Source organism: Passer montanus, unplaced genomic scaffold (genome assembly GCF_014805655.1).
Source record: "Passer montanus isolate IOZ18808 unplaced genomic scaffold, ASM1480565v1 scaffold30, whole genome shotgun sequence".
Classification (NCBI taxonomy): Eukaryota; Metazoa; Chordata; class Aves; order Passeriformes; family Passeridae; genus Passer; species Passer montanus.
In genome coordinates, this window is record NW_024367708.1 from 3,839,283 (window position 1) to 3,851,719 (window position 12,437).

General features: G+C 35.6%; 1 protein-coding gene across 1 annotated transcript in view; it reads right to left on the reverse strand.

Moving 5' to 3' along the window:
- The window catches only part of DACH1 (dachshund family transcription factor 1), a 352,682-nt gene that overhangs the window by 25,659 nt on the left and 314,586 nt on the right, over positions 1–12,437 (reverse strand). The window contains exons 10-11 of the mRNA XM_039714612.1: positions 9,182–9,325; positions 8,647–8,715 (exon numbers count right to left, since the gene is read on the reverse strand). Of these exons, the coding sequence (XP_039570546.1) occupies positions 8,647–8,715; positions 9,182–9,325 (213 nt within the window). The remainder of the gene's footprint in view (positions 1–8,646; positions 8,716–9,181; positions 9,326–12,437) is intronic.

A 12,437-nucleotide genomic window follows, 5' to 3' on the forward strand; every position in this document is an offset into this window, starting at 1 on the left:
CATTTTCACAAGACATGTTATTTCACATTGGCAGACTTTCAAAGTGCTTCTTGACTCCTAAGATTATTGGCAAATTAAATGGAAATTATTAGGTTCTTTGCTTATTTGTTTTTTGCGGTTTTTGCGGGGGTTTTTTTGTTTGTTTTTGTTTGGTTAGGTTTGTTTTTTGTTGGGTTTTTTTTTTTTTAATTGGGCCTAATGGAATAACAGGCTAACTGGCCTAAAAATCACAGAAATGTTCATCTCCAAACAAGTCAGTCCACTGTTTTGTCATTGCTGCTTCACAGAACCATTTTATATTTCTATGGGTCTAGAATAGTCAGCTGTTTGTTTCCATAAACAGCCTAGCTAAGTAGCAGATGTTTCCTTGGGCAGTTATTCAACATATCTAGAAAAAAAAAATCCCTTTGCCTTCCAGGCTTCTGACAGCTTTGTTTCCAGCTCCTGACTTCTTTTCCCTGCTGAAATGTTCAACCTTTATAGCAGGCCTGCACAACAGGTGGGCTGTGGGTCTCTTGCAGTTTGAAAAAACATTTGTTTGGCCCTTCAGCTGCTGAGAAGCATCATGTACCGTTTGATTTGCCCAGCTGCCAAGAGGCAGCAACAAGATGTCCAGCAGAAAATGCATATCTCCTGGCTTGTCACTGATCCCTCAGAATGCATGCGCCTCCTAGTCAGCCACCTGGTCAACCAGCAGCCACATGGCTCCAGATCATACACACACACATTGCCTTGCAAGTCAAGATGTGACATATTAAGAAATATTTGGGATATTCAGAAGTAGTACTTGGCAGGGGTTGAGGTGAAACAGAGGTGGAAGGAAAATGATAAAGCAGCAATAGAGGGGAAGCTGAAACAGTGTGGAAATGGGTCAACAGAGAAGAAGGAATGTCACATGGGAAAATGAAAATGTATTTTCATTCTGCAAATGACCTGATACATTCATTTGAGAATTCTGGCTCTATACTAAACCCAAGCACCTTTCTGCTAGAAGTCCCATGCAATAATAAATGAGTAACAACAAATCTATGGTACTTACTAGGTGGTGATAAAACCAGAATAACTGATGAGAAAGTGTCAATTGAATAAAAATGCAGAATTTACATGTTAATACACATAGAGAGACATTTACCAGTTCCAAGAGTTTTCATAAGGAAAAAAAGGCAAAAAAATCTTGGTAAAATGTATAAAGAATCAGGTGCTTTCCTTAGGTTTAATCAATTAATACTTTAGAAAACATATGGCCATTGTTTTACATGTTTTACTTTTTTTTTTTTTTTTACATACAGAGGGATGACATCATCCTTAGGCAGCTATGGGGGCAAATGGAATTGTTTTTGATAAAGGAGGGACATGGAAAAGAACAGACAGAAATGCAGAGATAGGAGATAGAAGTTCTAAGAGAAAGATGCAACTCTTGAGAGGACTCTAATGATAAAGGAAATGTACTTAGCACTGGTCATCACAGTCAATATCATGCAGAAAACAAATGAAGAAAAGACTAAAGAGAAGTTAAACGTGTTGCAAAGAATAGTGATGTCTCTGGAAAAGAAATACATGTTCTGTCATTTGAGGATATTGAAAACTATTTTTAATAAATGATTAGTAATTTGAGAGTAGCCGTGCACTGGAAAATGTATTCTCTCTATGATCAGCAGCCAACAGTTATCTTCAAGTCTACAAACATGAACTCATAAAAATACTCAAAATTTACAGGAATTAGGACAAGTCTGATGTGATTGGAATTGAAAATAAAGACAGAAAATGTGACTGGAGGAGTGACTGAGACTGGCTAAATACATACATAGAAACACAGAAACCAGGGCACGGCACTGGAAGACACTGAGAAATTAGGTACTAAAAGTGATTAGCTGACAATAACTGAGACTGAAGTTGGTGGACTGAATTATTTACATTAATAGACAAGAACAGAACCCAGTGGCTGAGAATACAAGGAGGGGAGACAACACAGATAGGGTAAGAAAGTTAAGCAAAGTCATATAAGGTTTCTTAGAAGGAAAAGTCGTGGTGAGTAACTGGACATGTGGCATACAGACAGAACGTTATGAGTCAGTATCGAGACATCTGGATCTTGATTAGCAAGGATATTAGGCAGAAGAAGTCAAAACTTTAGGGGCTGGAATTATGACTGGATATAAAAAGAAACTTGCCTTGAAAGGTGTGAGGATAAAAAAGGAGCAAGAAAGAAATTGGAAAATTTGAAAGTTGTTATTAATGTTGATAGAAAACCCAGAAATATGGGAGAGCCAAGAAAAAGACAGCTTGATCGAGACACTGTTAGAGGTGATACAGGTTGCAAGAAAAATTAATGGAAGATTCTGTGCCCAAAAGCACAAAATGTATCCCAAAATGTCTTTATCTCTGCAAGTATTTGTAAAACTGCCATAGCAAAATGATCATTCCTTAGGCCACACTGCTCATATTATGGTATTACAGTTTATCAGTTGCTTGGTTAGCTTTATCACTGTGAATCTTAAAATTAAATTTGTATGGTTTTCAGATGTTGCATCACAGTGAAACTTCTGACTTAGTAGTTTATTTGTTAAGAAACAACCCTAGGAGATGCTTACCTAGGACATTAGTGAAGCAAAGTCCTCAGCTGTTAGGAAATGCCAAAATTAGGATTTAATATATGGAAGAAATCTATATTATAATTTACAACTATTCTGTAAAGCATGATGTCTAATTATGGAAATATTATATATAAACCAAGTATTATATAAAGCATTACAAGACACACTGACCACTGAAGATGAAGAAAATATTGGATAGATATCCCTTTATTCATCCATATTTTTGTCCCCTGCACTGAATGAGACAAGGTACTGTGAAAAATACAATATCTAATCACATAATTAAAGATTGTATCATGACACATACACAAAGGCAGTTGAACAAAGGTGCGGAAGACAACCTTAATTCTACCATTTCCTAATTTTGGAATGCTTGACTTCACAGCCTTGATAATGGCCCTTTCCAATAAAGTTTTTGATCTCATAAAAAATATCATCACATATTTCCACACACTTTTGTCCAAGATTTATATATAAGAAATAGAACTGTGTGCAGTAGCTTCACAGAACCACCAAAAGTTCCCTTTCATTGTGGAAATCCTTCAGATATCCATCTTTCAAACACAAATATAACAAGCAAGAATCAAGGACTATCAGTAGCTGAGATTATTACTTGGATTACTTGGATTTTGCTTGTTGAAAAATAGATTAAACAAGTTTCAAACCAATGCAGAAACAATTTAGGTTATGTTTCAGGGCAAAAGACTAAAGCTGTATATAAGCAATTTTTATTAATTGGAGGGCAACTGCAGGGCAGCTTTCCCCTAATATTTGGGCAGCAAAATGCACACTTGCAATGGGAAAATTTAAATAATATTTTCTTTCTTGTTCTTGTTGAGTAGCCTGCAAAGGAACCTCATACATGACCAGTGTGCTGAGTTGCTGTTATTTTCTTTCTCTGTTGCTGGATCTGTTCAACATCCCTATTTCCTGCCTTGTCCTTTCTAGGAGGGGAAAAAAACAGATGGCCCTGGAAGGTTTTGTGAGCACGGTAGCTGAGTGGTTTTTCTTATATCAGGAAGGTATAAACTGAAACCACTTAGCATTACACTTAACTGAACTGCTAATATGAACCTAGAGAAGAGGTGGAGAACTAAAGAAAGGGAAGATGTCGGTGGGAAAGGGCTTAGAAAGGGTAAGTTCATTTTGCTAAGGGACAGAAAGAGTAGGTAACAGACACATTTGGAGAAAGGCTGATAATGTGCTAGAAGAAAAAAAAAATAATATTTACAGCACAGTAAGGAACTGAGGTGTGAAAATTTGACCAATGGACAAGGAGGATAAACTTTCTGCTAGAGGAGAATGCATAGCTGAGGGAAAAACTGATTGAGAATGAGCAGGATGGAAGGACTTTGAGAACACAGAAAATGCAAAGGGCCTCTTGCAACAAAAACAAACCTTTGAGGTAAAAAAACAGACAGACCTGAGAATTCAGGGAACTGAGCAGGGTAAGAAGACAGGAGAAAATGACAGTGCTAATTTCAGGAGCAGCTGGAATGACAGCATGCAGAAGTTGGAAATTATTTGGCAGAAAGCAGAAAAGGTACAAGCTGAGGAAATTGCTAGTAAATTTAAAATAAATGGAAAAGTGAAAAAATAGCAGCATGAAAGAAAGAAAATTTAATTAATCTTCTTCTTCTTACCAAGGATAGCTTTGGGACAACAGCACAAAACTATTTGTGAACAATTTGGCAAAAGGAACACATTACAGGAACATGACAAGGAAAGAATAGTCAATGGTGAAGATGGTGCAGAACTAGAACACTTTTAGATGACTTTACAAAATTTGTGTGATCAGTGTTCAAACAAAATGAAAATGAAGGTACAGGACTTGGGAGGGAAACCACTGGGAGATAGAAAATTGGGAATGTGGGACATATAGAGTAAAAGAAAACATAATCATGTAGGCAGGCAAATGCATGTTAACTAACCAGATGGAGAAGAAAATTAAACAGAAATAAGAAAGTAAAAGAGGCAGTAAATGTCATTGTACTAGTGCTTAGGAAGAGGCCTGTTAACAAAACATATATAAAAGTCAAACATTATCTTTGTATGGTACCTTTTTGTGTGGGATGAGGGGGTCTTGGGAAACCGGATTGGGAGCTAGGCATAGGCATCTAGTGAACCTACAATACGTATGGAGAAGAGGATAATCTGCTTTATTATTATTTAAAACAGAAGCAAAGAAAACATTTAAAACCAGTGTCTTCACCAGTTCCTAATAGCTTAGTATCTCTTTCTATTGCTCAAAAAAATACATAAGTACATCTGAGACCCAAATTTAAATTATTTATTATGATTATTTTTTAACATTTTATGGATATTGCAGCAAACTGTTATCTACTCAGTATTTTAAAAACTCAAACACAACCCTAAAATACCCTGCATTGCTTCTTTTCATAGTTTTGTATTCAAATTCCTTTTTATTATTGCTCCCATTTTACAAAAGACTGTACATGTGCTAAAAGTGAATCTAAATGAGTGTTACACAAAGAAAAAATAGAACAGAACATACCCCCTTATTGACAAATGCAATTATCATCTATGCTAAAATTATTCCTTACTCTTCAAAGTGATACTTAAAAATAGTAACATTAGATATAACTTCAAGTTGACAAGTATCCATTTATTTATAATAAATAATAAACAAAATCTTTAGTTTTAATTATGATTTTCTTGCATAATTTTTTCTTAAATGCTGAAATTACACTTTGTATTTCAATTATATCACTTCCCTACAGAGCACTGAAGCTTTCCTACCTTTATTTGCTTAGTTATAAAACTACATAGCATGCTCAACACAGCAAATTGAAAAATTATTGTGGATAAAAAGACTATTACCCCAGGCATGCTTAGACACTGAGACACAGAGATCTTTTTGAGAGGAATAAGAATGTATTTCCCCAGTAAGAATGTTTTTCCCAGAACCTGAAAGATGTAAGAGGTGCTATTATATGTTTCATTATGGAATATACTGTATATAGAATAATAGAATATAATAAATATTTTTATACAATGTTTCTTCTATAGCGCATACCAAAGAACACAAAATATAATTTACAAATAAAATGTAAGGACACAATTGAAATTTTGTATAATTGTGACAATATGGTCTTTGTTGCCCCAAACAAAATCCAAGAAAGTACTGGAAAATATTTCAACCACTGGAAAGCTTTTGTCGAGTTTTGCAGATAAAGGGCCCCATCTGTACTGAGCATGCTTTATTCCAGTGCTTCAGCAATGAAGTGGTTCTTTCCCTGCAATTCCTTCTCCTCACTCCTGCCTACAATTGTCATGCTAAATACTGAAATTGGAACAGAATGCTAGAAGTGCTTCCCTCCCTGATATCCAGGCAGGTTCACGAAAAAGAAACAGCAACGTGCTGAAACCAGTAGGGAATGTGAGCCTGAGCAGGGAGATGGGGAAGCAGACACTGCAGATGGAGATGGGAATTGCAACAGGGAAGGCTGGGAGCAGGGAATGTCAATGCAGCTCTTGAAACGACTGGGTAAGGGGAGGAGGCAACAGGAAGGGTCAGACAGAGCCAGGGGGTCATGGAGAGAGAAAGAGCTTGTAATTAATGAAACAATCAGGGTGGCATGAAACTAAGTTCAGAAGAGAATGATGGAAGAATGTGAAGTTGGGGGGAAAAGAAGAGCAATGTAACGTAGAACAAGGAGAAGTGTTGCATTAGCAATTGACAAAAGGTAGGATTGGAGGGAGGAGGAAAAAAATAAGAAGGAACTGGGACAGATACACAGGGACACATAGCAAAGGAGACACAGAGAAAAGGAAATTTATGGTGAAAGGAAATCCTCCTTCCAATACTGGAAATGAACATAAAGAGTCCTGACATTTGGCATTACTTGCCTGCTATTAACTGTTTCCCAAACTATTTCTGAAGCCTGTCACCCTATAATGACTGATTTACATTGACAATATGTTCCTATAGTTACATTTGTCTTGTAGGGTTACATATTGCAGTAGATCTGAAAGTTCTGAACTACTGTATGATGCTTGAGCTGAATACTTTAAACTGAAAGACATGAAAACTGCACTTCTTGCTGCTTCTTTCCTTTTTCTTAAAAACCCTCTGCTTTAGTTATATGTTAAGAGTACAAAGTAGATACAGGAAATGTCAGAATTAAGGTTGCCTTTACAATATGATTCAATATCACAATCAGAAAATATCATGGTCCAGTCTTGAACTAAATAATCATCTGTGGATTTTAGTTTTGTTTTTAATGTCTATCACCTGGGACAGATGAATCAAGGAAAAGCCATTACTGGGAATGACTCCTGTAAATCCTTGATTTCATTTATTGCAAAAATGGAAATACATGAAATGAGCAGAGGATAGCTGGGAAAGAATGCATAGTCATTGTTCAAAAGCTGAAGCATTATTCCTATATAGTTTGGGATAAATCCTTTAGACTACATGCTCTCAAATTTGTGTTACTCATATTATAAATATCCAACTTTATATTTCAGCCTATGAGCAATTCAACAGGAACAGTGATTTGATTACACCTGCATGCTTCTGCCAAAAATGCAAATTATCCTAAAAAATTAGGTCCTTGATAGTTGACAGTTAAGCAATATGTCATCTTAATCTGTATTTGACTCTGTTTCCCAGCTATCAAATTGGCGTACTTCAAATTTCACTTCCTTGCAAGAATGCTCTGAAGATGGAGCAATTATTATTTGCAATGAGTACAAGTACTGCAGCAACTGGTGCAGCAGCATGGCCTCCCAAGAAATTAGAAGTCTGTTTTAGCATCAAAAGAAGCAAAAAAATGTCTGTATTATAACAAAATGAAATAATGGCTGAATTCTTACCAAATTAATTATATCAAATGCTGTGAATAATGTGCATGTTTTACAGGAAGGAAGGCAGGATTCTGGAGTAACAGACTTCATAACATGTATTCACTTCCCAGGCAACATTTAATCTGGCATATTCCAACTTCTGTGTTATTGACTCTGCAGACACAACTTGCTTTAAATGTTTTTGTTTATATATGCATGTTTGTCTTTCATAAGAACTTATTGCATCTTTGGTATTTGTTTATATGTTCAATCCGTTAAAAGCTTCTTGACTTTTTTATTTTGTTGTTACAGCCTCCTTGTGGCACATCAGTAACAACTCCTTGGAAGTTAGGAAATGTGATTAAATAACACACAGAAGATGTCAAATGATACTGTTAGGATGATTGACTTCAAAATGCAAAATAAAGGCAATTGAGTATGATTACTGGAGCTAATCCTTTTAGGCTTGCCTCTGAAAAATGCACCTTCATTTACCATTGAAAACAATTGCTATTTTTATTGCTTAGTATTCATGTAGGTAGATTTAGCCTCTTGATAAGAAAAGATATTATAACATAAATACTATCTTCAAAATTTGCTCTTTACTAATATCTTGATGTTTGCAATGTATATATGCATTTAGATTCACAGGGGAAGTAATATGGCTCTCTTTAGTATTTCATGTATAATTTACTCAGCAGATTTGTTTTATTAAAATGTAAATAATGGGATGTGGTAAATGAAAATTCCAAGATGAGAATAAACAGCTTATTTATTGTTAATGCTCAGAGTAGCTTATTGAAACATACCTTTCAGTAACTGCCACTGACTATTAGCTATGAAATTCTCATCATGCCTTGAATGTTGCCCATTAGGTTTAGCCATTTGTACAGTTAAAAGGCTCAAGATGTTTCAAATATACCTTTAAAAACATTATTAACTCAAATCAAACTACATATTCACCAAAACTGCATTCAGCATGTCTGAGATTGAGACCAATACTCCTTCAAATTAATTATTCTTCTTTAATTGCTCTGTATAAACAAAAATGACCTATTAATTTAAAGAAAATCTATCAGCACAGAATGTATTCTCTCTTATAAACAAGCAAGATGAACTTGACCTTGTTTGAACTTGTTTTGATGTGGCCCAGATGGTAGGCTACATGCTTGAATAGCAGTCTAAAGCTGAGGAAAAACTCATATAGCAAGATCTAGATTTATAGCCTTTTGCAAATTCCTACCTTGTATTGTCCTTTCAGCATCTGTTCTGCCCCCGCTGCGGTCAGCTTCTATCTCTGGGGTCAGAGAGTCTAGAAAGATAGAAAGGTAAGACTGACACATATTTCATTTGCTTCTTATAGCCCTTTTTACAACCTGTTACTCCAGTGCTGAATTACAATACAATCAACCTTTGTCAGTTTTTTTAATGTTGAACAATGACTGGAGGCCAGGACAATTTTTTGTTAGACTGAGAAGATTAATGAGCAATAGATTTTTCAAGCATAAAGGGGGGAGAAAAAAAGGAAGACAAAAATTGACTTCTCAAGCTAATAATATAAAATTGTCCTAGTTTGAACATTCTCTCCAGTGAGTTTATTTGCACATACTATATAAAGTAACAAAGCAAAAAAGATTTAGCTACCATTTGAATGAAGGAAAGAAAAGAGGTTTTCCTTTTTTTTCCTTTCCATCATGTTATAAATTTTTAATATAACAAGATTCTTTTGGTACTTAAATTGAAAGTTAATGGCACAGAGGCAAAAATTGGCTTCTTACCATTTAGGACCCTGAGACTATCTGTTGAAGCTGCCTGTTTCAGTGTTTGCTCTGCTTGCTCTCGTCGTTTAGTCTCAAATTCAAGTGCTTCCTGCAATTTCCTCTTTGCCTTCTTTTCCTTCTTTAGCCTTTTCTGAATTATTGCTGTGAAAGGAAAATAACATCAGTGCACTCCAGTTTGGGTCTGAAACTTGGCTGCACAATGACCTATTAAGGGTCCTGAGAAACACTATAACTGAGATGTTCATATAAACCAATTAATTACACAATAACCAGCTAAATTACTTGAAATTTGTTGAAATCACTCTGGAATATTCTGATTGCTACTGTTCTATATGACAGTATTGGAAACTGTATGTGGTACCAAGCAATGACTTTTTCTTTTTTTTTTAATAAACAGCTGAGAATCTATGAATTTTCAAATCAGAAAACCTCGGAAACCAGCAATGGAATGTACTTTTTGAATTATCTGACATAGATAAACCCCCGTCTATGGAGGTGAGGGGGTTTTCAGAATTAATTTCATCATTTCTATTTCCCATAGCACAGTTAACAGACACAGGGTGATGGAGTTCTTGCCTCCCTTCAGCTTCTCTTCCATAAGAGGGGGATCCATCTGCCTGGATCCTGAGCAGCCTCCACCCTCCTCTGGTCCTCATTTCTTGGGAAATGCCCTGAGACTTCTAACTCCCCTCCAAGCACTGCTTCCTGCAAGCCATCTAACCTCTTGGTGCCTGGTCTCTTCCCCATATTTATTTCTTTTCCACATTTCCATTGTGTCTTTCCCTTCTCTCTTTCTTGCTTTCTGTTGGTGCCTGTCCCATCAGCCATCTAACCTTGAAGAACTCATAGCAAATCCTTTATGGTGCTGGATTCTCTGGTCAAGTAAATATTAATATGCTTTTTCAAATGTAGGGGAAAATGTCAGTAAAGAAATTAGTATTTTGAAATAAAATATAGAAAGTTCTTATGTAGAAAAAAATGTTTTTCTTTAATTTCTTCAGCTTAAACTTTTTAGGAAAAGGATGGCATCTCCAGTATGGAACTTCATCACTATTTTCTTTTCTGTGTTACCAGTGACTTACAACCACAAAGGTAAGACTTGTAAGATCCCTAACTAAAGGAACATATTACAAGTTATGCTCCTGATGGAAAAGGGTAAAGTCAACCAATTTTTCTACTCCATTAAAGCCAAAGTGGATCTCTGAAGCAATCATGTAAAGTTGTAAAGCACAGCATTATCTCCTCCACCACATTCCAAACTGTTCTTATATAGCACATTTAGGGTTTTCATGGATGTGAATACAAAAAGCTTCTTCTCCTAAGATCTTCCTGGATAATCCTTTCCAGGAGATTCTGTTATTTAGACACTAACGAAAAAATTATCACTAAAGAATTCTTATATGCACCAGAAGAATTATCCTTACCAAACCCAGACACCAGGAACTGTTAGGTTTGCATGTTGAGATCTTTCTAGCCCTGTATCTCACTGCAAAGTAACCTTTGGTATATGCCTAGGAAAATACAAAAAATACTTCCACCAGTTCATACTTCCCAGCGACAGTGGACTGTGATGGTGGTATCATTCACAAAATGCAAATAATTAAACTTTTAAAGGGAACTGTCATTGTTATTACCCTTTCATTCATATGCTAAGAAGAACCACCTTTTAGATGATCTTGTATATTTTGTGCTGCTATACAGAACTGTTCAGGCACAAAATTAACATAAGCACATATCCTGTAGTCAGAATAACTACATAATTTACATCCAAGACTTTGGAATTTTGGTTCTTTCTCATTTTGTACAACACCAACTACTTTACAGGCTAATTAGCTCATACTATCAAAGAACATCTAGCATCTACACAAAGGCTAAACTAAATACATTTTGAATCATTGCATGGTTTTAATGTTTTCATTATAAGTACTTTGAAAGTGATTGCAATAAATGAGAAGGAAACATATGTTGCTTTCTGAATTAAAATGTCATCATGGCTGACACATTGTAGATGTGACTACAGCAGTCAGAGCCAGAATTAGCAAACCCTTACTGTGTAGCTGCTCACAGAAGAGATATTATCCTACTTTCACCAGTTGATGAGACACATCCTACAGCCTTAGGAATCGCTAATTGGAAAATTTAAAAAGAAGGAAGGAAACAGTACAGTAAATAAGCAGCTCTGTAGAACGTACAGTAGCAGCAGTGAATCCAACAGTCCATAAAGAAAGGCAAAAATATTCATCTACAGCCACTAAACAGAATTATATTTGAGTTGTATTAACATGATGAGCAAAACATAGATAGATGTTGCCTAATGCTGAAGATGCCCTTCACATGAAGGGTTTGACTTGTATGTGACACAGTGGCTTGTGTTTCTAGGCTGCAGCTTTTAAGTGTTTTTTCAGTATTGCCATACGGTATCTCGTCACTTAGCAGGGAAGCTGGTACATTTCTCCCTTCTTGCTCATGCTTCCATTAAGACATGAAACCTTCTTTAAGACATGACACTTGCTATTTGAAAAACTAATAGTAGGTAAAGGCTCCTATGCATTTTTCTGCCTTTAATTGAAGAATAAATTTTCACAATAATTACAACCTGGCCTTATTTTTTCTCTCTTACTTCAATCTGTTTATTTGAAAGAATAATCCATACTTTTCTTTCTTTTATCCAGAAGTATCCACTAGCAGAGATAGTCATCCTCATTATATTTGGTTTGCTGCATACCACCATTAACTGTTCAAATCCATTCCTCTTTGGTCTGTTTTCCCAGTGCAAGATTGTCATTAAGGGATGAATATACAAAAGCAGGTAATGCATCATGCTGAAAATAATATGGCCAATTATTTCAGTAACCTGAACACAATAAGGGACTATCCCATGTTTTTTTTTCTGAAATACAACTTTGAGTGAAATTCATTTTGCTTAATTTTATCTTTTCAAAACACATATGTCTAGCACAGCCTTGCCAACTGTGTGACCTCTGGAGTTAAAGGGAAGAGAAAGAAGTCTTCAAGTGCGACTGATCCCACCTACCTATCTGAGAACAGGCCATACAAGTTTCTTTTTTTATTGTCCAGAAAGAGGACTTCTATTCATTAAAATGAGATGCTTAATTTGTATGGCAAAACTAAAGATCAGATGGGTTCACCTTCAAACCTTTTCTGCTTTTTATGTGATTGTACAACTCTAAAAAGGAACATATATTTCAGCAGTTGTGAGAAAATTGTGAAGACTAACCAAATTACTTTACTC